At 36.5% G+C, this 14837-nt stretch overlaps 1 protein-coding gene across 2 annotated transcripts in view; it reads left to right on the top strand.

Moving 5' to 3' along the window:
- FIG4 (FIG4 phosphoinositide 5-phosphatase) overlaps positions 1-14837 on the top strand; it is a 66642-nt gene that overhangs the window by 2263 nt on the left and 49542 nt on the right. For both annotated transcript variants that reach the window (NM_001398080.2, XM_015284513.3), the window contains exons 2-5: positions 8877-8975; positions 10011-10134; positions 12473-12629; positions 13834-13884. In NM_001398080.2, coding sequence (NP_001385009.1) covers positions 8877-8975; positions 10011-10134; positions 12473-12629; positions 13834-13884 — 431 coding nt within the window. The remainder of the gene's footprint in view (positions 1-8876; positions 8976-10010; positions 10135-12472; positions 12630-13833; positions 13885-14837) is intronic.

Raw genomic sequence — 14837 nt, 5'->3', positions numbered from 1 at the left:
AAACACTGATGGTACATCTTGTTCCAGTAAAAGGCCTTTGTTGTGAATGGTGAAGAGACAAAATTGATGAGAAAATAGGAATAGTTCAGAAAATCTTTTTTTTCTCCTTCTTTTTTTTTTTTTTTTTTTTTTGGAGAAAAAAGAATACAGTAGAATTAATGGAGTCAAACAGGAAAGACTCCTAGAGGTGAGGAAAACTGAATTCATGGTGCCAATTGAAATAACAATGAGCAAAATTCTTTGTTTTCCATTAACACTTATATTTATGGTACGTGCTGAGACTGACCTTTTGAATGTGTGCTTTGGTTCGATAAATACCATGGAGATTTAAATTGTATCTCCTGCTTATCCAGGGAAGTTGAAGGCTTGTTTAGAAGTAGGAAAATGAACTGAAACTGTTCTATTCATATCAGTGTCAATAATCTTTCATTTTATTCATATATTTACTCTTAAAATGCACACCAGAGGGCAGTAAAGATGCTTCAGCAATGTGAAACAAAGACATTTTTCTATCCAGGAGAAGATTGATCTTGTATGTATCCCGCAGATGAAACCCACCTGAAAGCTGTAGGTCAGTTCATTGGAAATTATCATTCCCCTGAGTTAGTCTAGCGTTGAGTAAATCAATTTGTGCCATCTCTGTAAAGTCACATCACTTACCTGTTTTCAGAATATTATGAGGCTTAATTAATACTATTTTATTCTAATCAGGTTCTTCTACAGCCATCATGTTCATAGTGTCCAAATGACTCCCATAAGTTTATTAAGCATTGTGACTTGCATAATTACTTGTAGATTTTTCTGTCTTCCACTCCCCGGGATAACTTTGTGACTATTTGCTTATTTATTTTTCTTAAAAATAATTGGAAAGATTTTATATGAAACCTGAAAACAAGGTTAAAGGATGTGGATATCTTAAGCTGAGGTTAAATGGGAGAAACTTTATTGTAGAAAATGATCTATCAGAAAAAGCTATTTATTTCTATAGATAGTTATCTAATATATTTGAAAAATGTTAGAAGTAACGAACAATTTCCTAGACCATTAGCAATCATAATTTTCCAGCTAGAAGTTGCTATGAAATTGTATCTCTCTCAAGTGAATTCATCAATGAATGAGAGCCCCTCTCAGTTGGACTCTGTCCCATTCCCTCTGTAATGGTATTCCAGAACTGGTAATGACATAGCTGAGCAAAGGACAGACTTGGGGCAAGAGAGGGAATTTTGTGAAACTCAGGAAAATGTTGTTTCCATCTTAAATATCTTGGTGTACTACTAGGTATATGGGCAATAACTTAGAAATTTAATCTACTGGTGTGTGTGAGGTCTAGGACCATTTGTAAGCAGATGCTTGGTGAAATAACAGTGATGAAAATACCACAAGCTTAGAAGGATATGTAAGTATATATATAATTGCTCTTCAGAAGAAAAAGAAAATAAAGCTCAAATGTGGTAGCACTACACTTCTTGTTCAAGTCTTGTTAAAGGTCTGCCGAGCTTGTTTTGATGACAGATGATTCATTTCTTTTGTCCTGTGTTGTCCTGGGTTTCATCATGTAGTCACTAGATCAACGGGAGGGTAACACTATTACAGATCTAGTTTTACTGTGTATCCACTTTTCTGTATAGCATTATGATAAGGGATACAAATTGATGTATTTAAATAGAGGGGAAGAATGAAGAAAAATAGGTAAGAAAAATAGGTATGAAATGAGCAGAAAGAGAAGTGGGCCTGCATGGAGAGAGAAGAAAAATCATTTAGCTAAACAGTGGAGTGACTATAAATATTTTCAACAAGTTGTTGAAGTCAGGGGTGATGCTGTGACTGGAACTTAAATGGAATATTTAATCCACACTGAAGTCCTCTGCATAATTTTCTCTAGGAAACTAGTTGAAAATCGAGGCAGATAACATAAAGTGCAGTCTCGACGTTCAAAGATGCTGGCAGATTAACCTGATTGTCTTGCATATCTTCATCTAAAAATTAGATGGCCTGACGGATTTAAATCAAATGCTCTACTGAGGTGCAGCACCACAAGGAAGGTCTATAGCTTCCCTAGTGGAAGGGAGGTTATTAGAGAAGTTAATTGTGGATTCAATAAGGAATCATCTCATGGGGGTGATTTTTTTTTCAAGTAATTGCTTTAGGACCAATATGTTTTAGCAATTACAGTAATGATCTTGGCCTCAAATGAGGGCAAGCTCTGAAATATTGCCAATAATTAGGGTAGTCAGAGCACAAGATTGCATGAAATAATGATAACCCTCAGGAGTATATAAAAGAAATAATTTGGAATAGAATAGTATACTAGGAAACTTAATGCACCGTAGACAGATTATACACCATAAAATTTTCGTGGGAGTTTATGAATTCAGAAGCAAGAGAGGAGGAAGATCTGGGTAATTTATCTGAAGAAAAATTGGGAGGCTTAGCTGCTCAAGAACAACTGTGAAAAAGGCAGATGTGATCTTTTGTATTATGGTCCTTAATGAGAAAAATACTAATATATCTATATAAAGAGCCCTCATATGGTATGCTGTGTACACTTCCTATTCCTCCACATTCAAGAAATAAGAATTCAAACTAGAATGTGTACGCTGAAGGTCCAATGAGTAACATAGGTGCTAGCCCTCTCTTAGGAGGAGCAAAGGATCAAGAATATTTATTTAATATTATAATAAAGGATCATAAATTATTTTTAATTGATGGGGTGCTGAAAAGGGGACCAGTTACTAATGTTTCTAAAAGCATTCCATCAGAATTGATGGTAAAAAAGGGAGATTCATTTGGCTAAAGGAAAATGTATGGATTAATAAATGTAAATGAAAATTAGATGGGAGAATCTTAGGAAACTCAGTGCAAGCAGCAAGAGTAAAGTCTGAACTGGGACAGAAAGCTTTGATTGCATTGGGTTGGAAGGGGATTACCAAATGTCGTGGCTTTAGGATATAGAGTGAGTAGCCATTCATGCACGCCCTCAGAATGGTGTTTTGAAGGCAGTGGTTTAAAATTTCCCATCTTGAAAGTGTTTGCTTTTAAGAACTTGAACAGTTTATGGGAGGCACACGTCATGGCAACTGCATTTTTGCTATTTTCAAGTTCATCTTTTCACTCTTTATCATCTCTTTCTTTCTTCATGTCATTCCACTAGTTTGTACAAGGTCAAAGATAATCCCATAATAGCTGTGGGATCTATAGAAAGGTGGAATACAATGCAGCTTTTGCTGTGTCTTACACGTAGGTGCAATTACTTCCTTTCTTTCGTATAGTTGAGCCCATATTTTTGTTATCCTTATCCAATGCCTGGTTTATACCATGAAGAATTTCTGATCTACAGTCAAATTCAGTACATATTAAAATTACCACAAAGATATGAGGAAGAGGCTAAGTTTTTCTTGCATAACTTTATGCCTGCTCTGAAGGGGAGGTGGATGTTTGGCAGCAGGAGATAGCTACTACCATTGTGCTGCTTAGTTAAGCAGAAATGTACGCAGAGAGATCCAGTGGTGTGCTTATCCAACATCAGTTTTCATATGAAGATCACTCATCTGGCAACCCAGCGTGTTTTCTTTCAGCTGCTGGTTTGATCCATAAATATCTTCCTATATCGATTGCAGGTGTTCAGGTGCTGGCAGGGGCCTGTGGGGCTCCTTTATGAGATGAAGTCAGGGCAGCTGGTTCCAGTGGCCCCTCCACAGTGAAGGGCTGGCCCCTGAGGCTGTGATGGTGACACCTCAGGGAGAACACACTTAAGAAAGGGTAGAAACATGAAGTAGACAATGGGGAGGACCCTGGTGAAGCAGATCACACTGAATCCTGTGGAGGACCCTGTGCTTGGGCAGGAGGACATTTCCTAAAGGACGGAGAGGACCTACTCTGATTTTTCTAGCTGATGAGTGAAATAGAAGTTCTTTATGGTGCTAACATTTCTTAATGGCAATAAGCCTATACAAACAAGCAAGTCGTATTTTAAAACTAGGAGTTCAAAGGAATTTTGTTAAAAGAGGAAAAATAAAAAGAGAATGTTTGATTTCAGAACTCTCATCTTCCTTTATAAACAACAATTTGCAGCAAGAAGGTCTCTTATTTGCTTAGGCTCCTTTCAGAAGAAGCTATTTTTATTGGTTTGGCCGAATCAAAAGATTGATAAAAGAGTGTGTAAAGCTTTTCAATTAGATTTCTTTGGTTAAAACTTAGTCCCAGGTGAAGGTGACAAATGATTGTTCCCATCTTGTGGTTGCTTAGCGATAACTGTGGGATGAAGCTTTAGTCCAGATCTGATAGGCAGTCATCTGCATGGTACACTTGTGAACAAATTTCAGTGAAGGCCAAGGCAGACTAAGCCTGGAAACAGTGTGGTTCATCTTTGGTGATGGCTGAATGGCATCCACAGAGCAGCATGAGGAGAGGTGCACAGTTTCTCCTTGTGTACTGTTCTGTTGAGAAAGTTCTTTGTCAGGGTTGTTCGTTTATCTAAATACAGTGGGTTTGCTGTATTGTATGAAACATTTTGAAAATGCTCCCATTTACTTGGTTCAACTGAGTAATAAACAGAATAAAAATAGAAACTCCCAGAAAGGTTTCTGCAGTTTATCTGTGAGTTCTCATTTCTTTTTCTGTAATTATAACTGTTAATCAAAATAGTTGTGAGCAGTACAACTCATTTGAGTTTTGATTAACTTTTTGACTATTGTAGTACAACCTTAGAAATTAATTTATGTGATGATCCGTACTCACTGTTGTGTTGATTTAGCATTTTTCTTTATTCTTTCCTAGTGTTTGTGTTTATAGCAACTTTAATTGAAGTACATGTCACTGATAGGGTTTTATTTTTTGCTCCATATCACCCAGAAATGTCTGGTTTTGTTTAATTTTTAATTGTTAGTCTTTAAATCATCTTTCTTTTAATTTCAGATCTTAAAGGTTGAATATGAGCTGGTATATCATGATAATGTTTTTCAGACAACTCTGGGGTTGTTGATTGTTAGCACTCCCCAAAACTTTCCAAGTTAGAAGTCTAATCTCGGGTTCCTAGTTTTGAATACTAGTCTAAATTCAAAAATTCTTGCAGTTTTTCTTCTTTATTACTTTCATAAGAATATCCTGTAACGTACAGTGTTTAAGATTCTCACTTGCTAAATGGAGGTTTCCCAGTGCCTGGCTTTCTAAGAAGGTGATGTCTGCAAGTCTGTTGATCCACATTTTGATTCTGCTGTCAACTGGCTTTCCTTAATACATTATATAACCTAGCTTTCTAATTTGAAACAACCCCTGTAAATTAGTTCTTATAATACTTCAAAGAGTGCTTTTGAAGTATTATTCATTATAGCAGAAGCTACAGTAGTCTGCAGATATGATTATTTCTCATCTAATCCATCCCTCTGCTACCACTGTAAGCAGCAGAACTTTGAGTTGGCCTTACAGCTGAGCATAGCTCACTAGCAGCCACCAAGCTGATGTGAATGGTGCATTTCTCATAGTACTCCATGATGTTTTTTCCTTCTATTAAAATGGAAATGGGAAAGTATCCAACCAAACTTCCTTGGTAGTAGCATTTGAAACTCTGTTCTTCTGTCTTTCTTCCTGAGTGTCACGTGCCTTGTTTCAGCTTTAAATATGGTCTTTGATTCCAGTTCCCATTTGGACAAACTGATTCTGTATTGTCATATTTTAATTCAGAATGATACGTCAGTCAATACAGATGTCACTTGCAGGAGCAATTATGCTTATTTAATGAGGACACAAGGAGACATCACTGACCTGTACTGCAGTATCATGGGCTGCATAAAATTGTTTGGCCTCAGTTAATTCTTTTCTGCAAATAGAAAAGCAGCATTTATTGTTAAAGTACAAATTGATTCATAATCTGTGGGTTGCAAATGAATATGATATTTCCTTTGCCCATTTACTTACTGCTGCATAAAGAAGTAAAATGTGTGATGGCGTGGTCTAAGCGAGAGTCTGGCTTAGTGGCTTGGTGTTTATTTCAGGTGGGTGACGCAGCAGGACACCCACCTCCTCCACCTTTGTGCCACTCAGCCTCACGTGGTGAGTGGTGGGTGTCTGTGGCATGCCTGTCCTTGTGATTCCCTTCCCAGGAGGTGCAGATGTGGGTACTAATGGATCTGCAGGGAATGGTTTCCTGTGCCAAGGGCTTCAGCGAGGGTGGGCTGTAATAAGGTGTGTCTAGTGGGTCTTCTTATCTGTCACTTAGAGGCATGGAGTAAAGTGCAGAACTGGGCTGCCCAACCACTCAGTAAGCTCTGTAATGTTTGTGTACGAGGTGCAGCAAGGTGATGGCAGCGTTCCCTCTTGCAGTTCTTAGGATCACAGAACAGTTTGGGTTGGAAGGGACCTCAAAAGCTCACCAAGTCCTGACCCCCTGCCGTGGGCAGACCCCCCAGCTCAGGCATCCCAGGGCCCATCCAACCTGGCCTTGAATGCATCCAGGGGTGGGGCACCCACAGCTTCTCTAGGCAACCTGGTCCAGCACCTTTACAATCTTCTAAGTAAAGAATTTCCTTGTATTGTCTAATCTAAATTTCCCCTCTCTTAACTGAAAGCCATTCGCTCTTGTCCTATCACTATCAGGCAGTGTAAAATGTCTCCCTCCTGTTTTTAATCTCCCTTTTTGTACTGGAAGGCTGCGGAAGGTTCTCCACAAAACTTTCTCTTCTTCCACCTGAAAAACTCCAGCTCCCTCAGTCTTTCTTTGTAGGAGAGTTATTAAAGTGTTTTTTCTTAATAAATAATTTGTGTAAATTATGAAATCAGTTGTTGTGTGAATGTTGTTATTGATTTTTCTCTCCCACACCTTTGAATCCATGTGACTATTAAAGTTTAGAGCTGGCTGCATAGATTCACATGGACTTGCCATGCTTTCCTCCTAGGTTGGGCATTATTTATGAGTTACATCTTGCTGTGTGGTAGCACCATAGTGATTAAATGGATTAGTGAAATGAGAGGAGCCAATAGCAAATCAGTTCTGCAGTCTACACTTACTGTTAATTCTTTTAAGTCTAGACAGTCACTAGTAGTTTGTTTCCATTAAATGAGACATACTATCCATTCATCTGCAGTCTTTGATATTTTGAACGAGAAATGTTTGTTCTAAAGTACTACTTTAATCGGCTCTGTTGATCGAAACAAGTGCTTGTGTTGTGGAAGAACATTGGTAAGAATTTTATCATTGGAAATATAAAAAAAAGGCAGGTAACTGCTGCACTGCTGAAGTACTTGAAACTTTTCTTTCTTCAAAAGGAACTTCAGAAGGCCTGTTAAGTGTAGGACGACAGATATGTAACATACATTAACAGTTTTGAAAGAGATTGCTGCATTAATATCCTCCATTAGCAGTACGACAAAGTGAAAGTAAATAATGCATTTTTCCAGCTATCAAAGCAGCACATTAGACCTCTTTCTTAATGAGGTTTTTGTCTCTTTCTTTGCAATTTAATTCTCTCTATAAAGTTGCTCTCCTCTAATCTATACTGTACGAAAGCACATATGTGTCAGTGACTGTGTGGATTTGAATCTCAGGAAATTTAGTGTTGCCTGTTTCAGATTGACTACATGCCTGATGTGTTAGGTCTTGAAGCACAGGCAAATAGTTACATCAGCATTGGTCAAAGCTTTTGTATTATGCATATGCAAGGAACCTATGGAAGTGGCTTAATTTTTAGTTGAATAACAACTTTGGGAAAATGATAGCATTACTTTGTGTTATTTGAGTAATTTTATTTTAGTGTGAAATTTGCTTTTGAGTCTGCTGATACCCAGTTCGTTATTCTGTATCGCACATCAAGACTGACTCTTTCAGTCTTTTCATTACTTAAATTGTCTGTCCTCTACATTTAGTGAGATAGTCTCATCCGATGCAAAGGACCAGATTACATGCAAACTGGAATAATAAGCTGTATAACTGGAGATGATTTATCTGGGGAATTGCAGTTGATTTCAAAGTAGGCTTTTTCTTCCAATAAGGTCTGATGATCCTAATCATAAACAGTGTCCCTATTTCTGCAAAGGCCACCACACAGCTTTTGGTACGTGTTCTTATTCACAGTCAGAACCAGGCCTTTTATTGAAAGTTCCTTCATTTGAAATTTTTCAACAGAAGAATGTCTATGAAACATAGGACTTCTATAATTTGTACTGTCCCTCCACTCCCCATTTTTTTTCTAATATTTCTTTCTTTTCCAGTTTTCCTTTTGCCAGAATGCTGTTGAATTATCTTTCCTCCACCCATTTTTCTCAGCATTTTCTCATCAGATTACCTGTCAGTTTAAGTTCTTTTATCTTTCCATTTGTAAAAGTGTTTGAGCTCCAGTCTCAATGGAGAAGGACACTGACTCATCCTAGCTGGCCTATTCCTGCAGTTCTTTGTTTAACAATGTCACCAAGAGACACTGGTTAAACTTCCATTGATCTACACATTTCTGCAGCCTACTGGAAAAGGCAAACTAGTTTAAGACTTCACACATTTGTCTTCAAACTTCTGAATTCCACGTGGGAAACAGGGAGACAGTGAATGGCTGGTGCAAAAGGTAGTTGGACAGTGCCTTGTGTAAGATACTTCTTTTCCTCTCTAAGCAAGTTTTCACTTTTCTACAGATTTTAATTTTTGTTTTTTCCCTACACACTGGAGTGAATGAGGTCTTTTAAGCTGTAAAGGTTGGTTGTGTAGAAATGTACTTACCCAAAATATTGACGTCTAGAACATTAATAGCCCATATTAAATATTGCTTTTTTGATGATCCATTGATATTGATCAAACCTAGAAACTATATAAATTGCATTGTTGATGTGTTATGTTATAATGGGGTTTGGTTGCTTTATATTGTATAATATTCTGACTTTTTTTTTTTTACATCTAGCGGTATTTTCTCGTTGGAAGTAATCCTGCAGAAACCAAGTACCGTGTTTTGAAAATAGATCGCACTGAACCAAAGGATTTAGTTATAATTGATGATAAGGTGAGTGCTTCTCTATCTATTTACTCCAGGTATTACTGTATATTAGACGCTATGTGTATTTAAATAGCGTGTTTTTAATCTGTTTCAACAAATGTATGGCACAGAATCACAAAGTCATAGGAAGTTGAGGTTGGGAGGGACCTGTGAAGATTGTCTAGTCCAACCCCAGTGCTCAGAGCAGTAACAACTAGATCAGATTGCTCAGGGCAAAGCCCAGTCATTTCTGGATAGGGATGAAGACTTCACAGCATCTCCGGGTAATCTGTTCCAGTGTTTGACCATCCTCACAGTAAAAGAAGCTTTTTCCCATATTCAAATGGAATTTATCTCTATTTCAATTTGTGTCTTTTGCCCATTGTCCCTTTGCTGGATACCACAGAGTCTGGCTGAGTTGTCTTTACTGTCTTCTGTTAGGTATTTTGATACGCAGAAGGATCTCATCTGAGCTCTCTCTTCTGCAGACCAGTCAAGTCTCTTCTCTCTCAGGCTCATATATGTTGGATGCGTACAATATTAGTGTGATAATGACTATATATAGCATGGGGAGTAGCCATAAGATTTCCAAAAAGCACATTCACTTTAATCAGAATTAATCAAGGTCTTTGGTTTATGATGTATATTCTCCTAATGATTTTGTTATGTTTGATTATGCTGTTTTAAGTGCTAAATACATTTAATTTCTATTAAGCCAGATTTTTCTGCATTTCTGATATATCACACCTGAAGCAAAATAAACAGCAGCAACAAGAATCTTGAGAATAAGACTTGGGTTCTTTTCCAAGAAGGTTATGGTTTAAGATCTAAACACTTCAGAATTAGAGGTATCTGAATTCCTACATGACTGTGAATATTACTGTTGCTGTGAATGGCAGGTTTTGTGCATAACATTTTGTTGTATTTGCTGGTAGGAGTGAAACAAGAGATATGGGGTAAAAATATGGTTTATGCTATGTTAAATAAATTCTACCTCTCCCTGACATGAAGTAACATTTAGCTACCAAAGCAGTAACTTGAGGAATTTTTTTTCCTTTAAAGCATGTATATACACAACAAGAGGTGAGGGAACTTCTTGGCCGCTTAGATTTGGGGAACAGAACAAAGATTGGGCAAAAGGGCTCTTCTGGGTTATCCCGAGCTGTCTCCGCTTTTGGTATAGTAGGTAAGTGTTTTGTTTGTTTGTTGTATTCTTATAGAGGTGAGGCTTACTGTGTCACAATATATGTCTTTCTGCCTTCCCTTGTTTTAACTTTTTTTTAACTGAAGATTTACACATACAGCATGGACAATGGACCTCTGAATTCTAGAACTCCAGAATTCCAAAAAACTATATATATATATATATGCATTATATATATATATATATATTTTTTTTTTTAAAAGCACCCAGATTTATTTTGTTGTATTTCTTCATCAGACTTTGTTCAGAAAGATGACTTGTTTTTATGTTAACTTTTTGCAGTGAAATATTTAAATATTTCTTTTTCATGGTATAACTGACAAGTGTGTTGCTGAGTTTTTAAATGTTGATCAGCTGTATATAATCTTAGAAAATTGCTTCAAGGATTTAATAGCTTCTAACATCATCTGAAAGTCAATACTTTCCTCCCTGTTGTCAGATACTGAGTTCAATATTTGGATGAATGATGTCTTCAAAGCAAACATTAATGTGAGCTCTAACAGTCCACAGAAATACCTGATTATATACTTGAATATCCAAATCCAAAATAGCAGAAAATGTGGAGACTGGAATTACTTTAAAAGACATCTCTAAATTTTGCTTAACAACCAAATTAAACTAAAATATTGTTAATATTTCTAAAATGACAGATTATGCAAACTTTCTTCTATATTTTTGAGGGAATGTAACCATTCATTTATTTCTTCCTTCTGGTTAGGGTTAGGAGGGCACTGCTGTTTTTTATAGAATCAGAAAAGATAATTTTGCTCTGCTTTCTGATTACTTTGTTAACCAGAGACAGTACATGTGGATTAATCGGAGAGCTGGTACGGTGTTTAAAATAGAAAACACTTCTAGGCTAAGTGAACCAGGCAAAGAGGAAATGCCTTGGTTCCCAGTTAGACTTTAGGATAAAATTTGATGAGATTCAAAGGATAACAACTGTTTACATAGATGATTTCACTTCCTGGAGGATACAGGAGGAACTTTGACTTCTGTTTAGCAGCTGAAAGCCAATAGCCTAGCTGTTTCCAATGGAAGACTTTATTATTTACTGTCAGTAGGGTCTCCTTATCTTGTGGAGGTGAGACCATTTTTTTTCTGAGGAGAGAGATAATAAGGCAGAAGAAAAGATTTGCTGTTTATTCGATCACACTGCAGCCTCCAGCATTGACAGAGAGGAAAATGAGTATGCTTGCTTGTCCTTTTTAAAGTTATAATACAAGAGAAATTAAATATAAATGCAAGCAAGGGTTTTTTTTCCACATTGATGTATGTGTTGGCAGTGCAGCAGTGGCTGTGTTTCAGGCTCTTTCTTTGGAGCAACACCTCAAAGCAGCTACCTTCCAAGAGCTAATTGATACAGTTTGTTAGTTAATTAAACTTAGTACCATTATATCACTTCCTGTATTATATTATATTTATACTAGAAACAAATTTTGATTCAGAGATGTTTATTTATTTCTCTTTCTAATTTGAATTTATACTTTTTTTACATGTTTTCTTACACATTTTCCAGATGATATATAAGAGCCATCTAAAAAAGAAACTCAATAAAGAAGTATGACAATGCCTCGTAGTGTGAAAGAATGAGTCTGGAGTGCTCAGAAGGCCTTCTTTTTTTATTGTAACAAATAAAGTCAGAGATGGCATTTTCTAGACTTCAGCAGGGTGAAGCATGGTTCCTGAAAAAAGAGATAGCAAGAAAAGATTGCCCTTAATGCTCTGAAAGGATCATTTTGAGGAGATTGTGGAAGACAAGGGATTTAATTCCCCGCTGTTAAGGAGAGAGAATGAAGTTGTTGTTGTACCCTCAAATCCTTTTCTTGTTTTCTGCTCCTCCCTAGTAGAGGATACATAAGCCTGAAAAGAAAATTGGAGACTGGATTTCCTCCTTGCTCTGGAAAATGTAGATTTTGGGCTATGCTTCATTCTTAACGATGTGAGTTCTATAAAAAGCAAATGCAAGTGCCTTAAGCAGTCAGAAACTCATTCAGAATAATCTGTGTCTTACCCTGCTAACTAATGTTGAAAATATGCACAATGAAGGGGGAAAAAAGTAAAAAACAGAAACAAACATAAAAAAACCCCATCAGAATATAGCTGGAAGTCTATGTACTGTATTTCCTAATGTTTATGTAGGAGTGAATTGTAGGATTATATCAATCTTTTTTTTATAATTTACATATACATACTTACAAATTTGAGGGTAAAAAAACAAAAAAAAATTGAAATCTTCAACAACTCTGATAGTTTTTTCTGACTACAATCAAACCAATGCAAACGTCCAACTAATGGCATCTTAATGCTTTTTCAACAGGTTTCATCCGGTTTTTAGAAGGCTACTATATTGTGTTGATCACAAAAAGAAGAAAAATGGCAGATATTGGAGGTCATGCAATATACAAAATAGAAGATACAAACATGATATACATTCCAAATGATTCTGTAAGAGTCACTCATCCTGATGAAGCCAGGTAAGTAATGATGATAGATGGCAGGTACCTTTTGAATATCTTTCCAAGCAGTGAGGAACTGCAGCTGGATGTTTTGGTCATGGATTTCCTTCTGTTCTGTCATTCATATCATTTTATTTTAGTTGATAAATCAGTGTAGAAGAATGGAGCGAGCATGGGCTATAATTTCTGTGGCCTCTATCCTGGAGGGTAAATGCCACTGTTAGTCTCAGAGCATTGTGATCTACGAAGGCAGTGTGATACTAGCTAGTACTGTTTTATATTGTTTGGGTATACTGTCCTGTTTTTACTCGCTCAATCATGTTAACCTCTCTCAAAGAGATCTTCTTTGCCTTTCAAGAAGTAGTGAGTAGACTATTTAATTTAATCTTTCTGTACCGTCAGAGTCTTGTGAACATAGGTGTCAGAAAGGGTGATAAGTTTACCCATATGTAGGTTTAGCTTTGTTTTCCTATCTGTGATTTCTTTCTGAAGAAAGACATTTGGGCCTGATGCTGATTATATCAGGGTGGGTAACTTGACTTTTATGAAATAACAGTCAAATGGTATCAATAAACTGCTTTTTCGTCTCTACCAACCGCGAATAACCTAGGAGTTGTGATAGACTATGATAAACTGATGGCAGGTAATAAATGAAGCTGATGCTAACTATTAAAAAGGTTTCCACATTAAGATAGGACTGATATGACCTCGGTCTCCCCTCTTAAAGTGTAACAGAACATGTTTTGTAACCAATTTCAGTACCTGTGGTTTCAGCCTTTTTGTCTTTCATAGGTAGTGTTATGGTTTCTTCTCAGAACTTGTAAGTATATGATGGGTGACGTAGATATTTATTCATTTGAGAATAGCTATGAAAATCAGTAACTGTTATATAGTGCTGTTTGAAATTTGCACTTTAAGTCCTAGAAATTTTGACCCATGTTTATAGAAAATAGAACTACACCTGTATCTGAAACTGCCTAAAGAACAGTATACAAATACATAGACACTGTTTAAAAAAAAAAAAAAAAAAAAAAAAACTAATTTATTCCCATTGTTGACATTCTAGCAGGATTACCTGGCTATCAAAACAACTGCAATAAGATACCTAGAGAACTTAGAACAAGAATTGATATTTCTATCCAGTTTACTTGCTGAGGCCCTGAATGATTCTTAGTCTATCTGGTTAGTAATAGTTTTCCCTATAACTTGCATTATTTTCTAGGTATCTGAGAATCTTTCAAAATGTGGACCTTTCTAGCAACTTCTATTTTAGGTAAGTATTGGTTATTGGATTGTATTGTTCCTCTTGATTTTGATAATCAATATTTTTAGGTTGTTATCCTAGAGAAGTAAGACAGATGTGATCACACTGTCCATTTTCTGTCTTTTGAACCTACTTTCTACTTCAACAGAATAAATAGGGATAGAGCCTCAACTGAAAGCCTCTACTGGGAAACTGTAGAAATATTAGTGACAGGGTAGGGGGTCAATAGTGAAATTTAGTATTTTGTTAACAGAAAAACTGCAATGTATGCTCAGCAGTAATCTCTTCTGTTTGATGTGCAACCTGGTCAGTCTGCGCATGAGCACCATGTGGAGATCTTTGAATTTGGAGAGGAATCTGTAGAGTAGAGAGAATTGTAGAGCTGACGAATTGAAGAATATCATTGGAATTGTGGCATCACTGTTTTCTTGCAGTTGTAAGTATGAGTACATTGAACTGAAATAAATACAGTTCTGCAGCTCAGACAACAACATGATTTCTTTTTGCCCAACTCTACTTACCGTAAAAATAAAATAAACAATGTTCACCTTGAAAGTAGTGTATTTTGGGTCACTTGCTTGTCTTATCAGTTTTTCTTTCTTGATCACATTTCCCAGAAGTAGAGCTTTGCTTTGGTTCCAAAACAGAGATACAGAAATAGATTACTCATCTAAGATGTACCCTGTGCAGAGTATACCTTTCATAGGGCTTTCTTGACATTACTGATTCACTTGTCTACTCTTTCATAGATGCCAAACATGAGACAAGTTCCTGTGTCTACTCGCAGCTACTATCATTCATAAGATTTTTGGCACAGTAGAAAAATAAGGGAAAGATGGTGCTCGACCTGACAGTAATGCTCACAGGATGTTATCTTAAAACAAAAAAATCCTCCTAGAAGTGTCTAGGTATTTAACATCTAGAACATCTTCTTGGAGAGTAAAGACTTTGTATCATGGCTA

The sequence above is a fragment of the Gallus gallus genome, chromosome 3 (genome assembly GCF_016699485.2).
Source record: "Gallus gallus isolate bGalGal1 chromosome 3, bGalGal1.mat.broiler.GRCg7b, whole genome shotgun sequence".
Lineage (NCBI taxonomy): Eukaryota > Metazoa > Chordata > Aves > Galliformes > Phasianidae > Gallus > Gallus gallus.
Note: the sequence above shows the minus strand (reverse complement) of the source record. Positions and strands in the feature narration are given on the sequence as shown.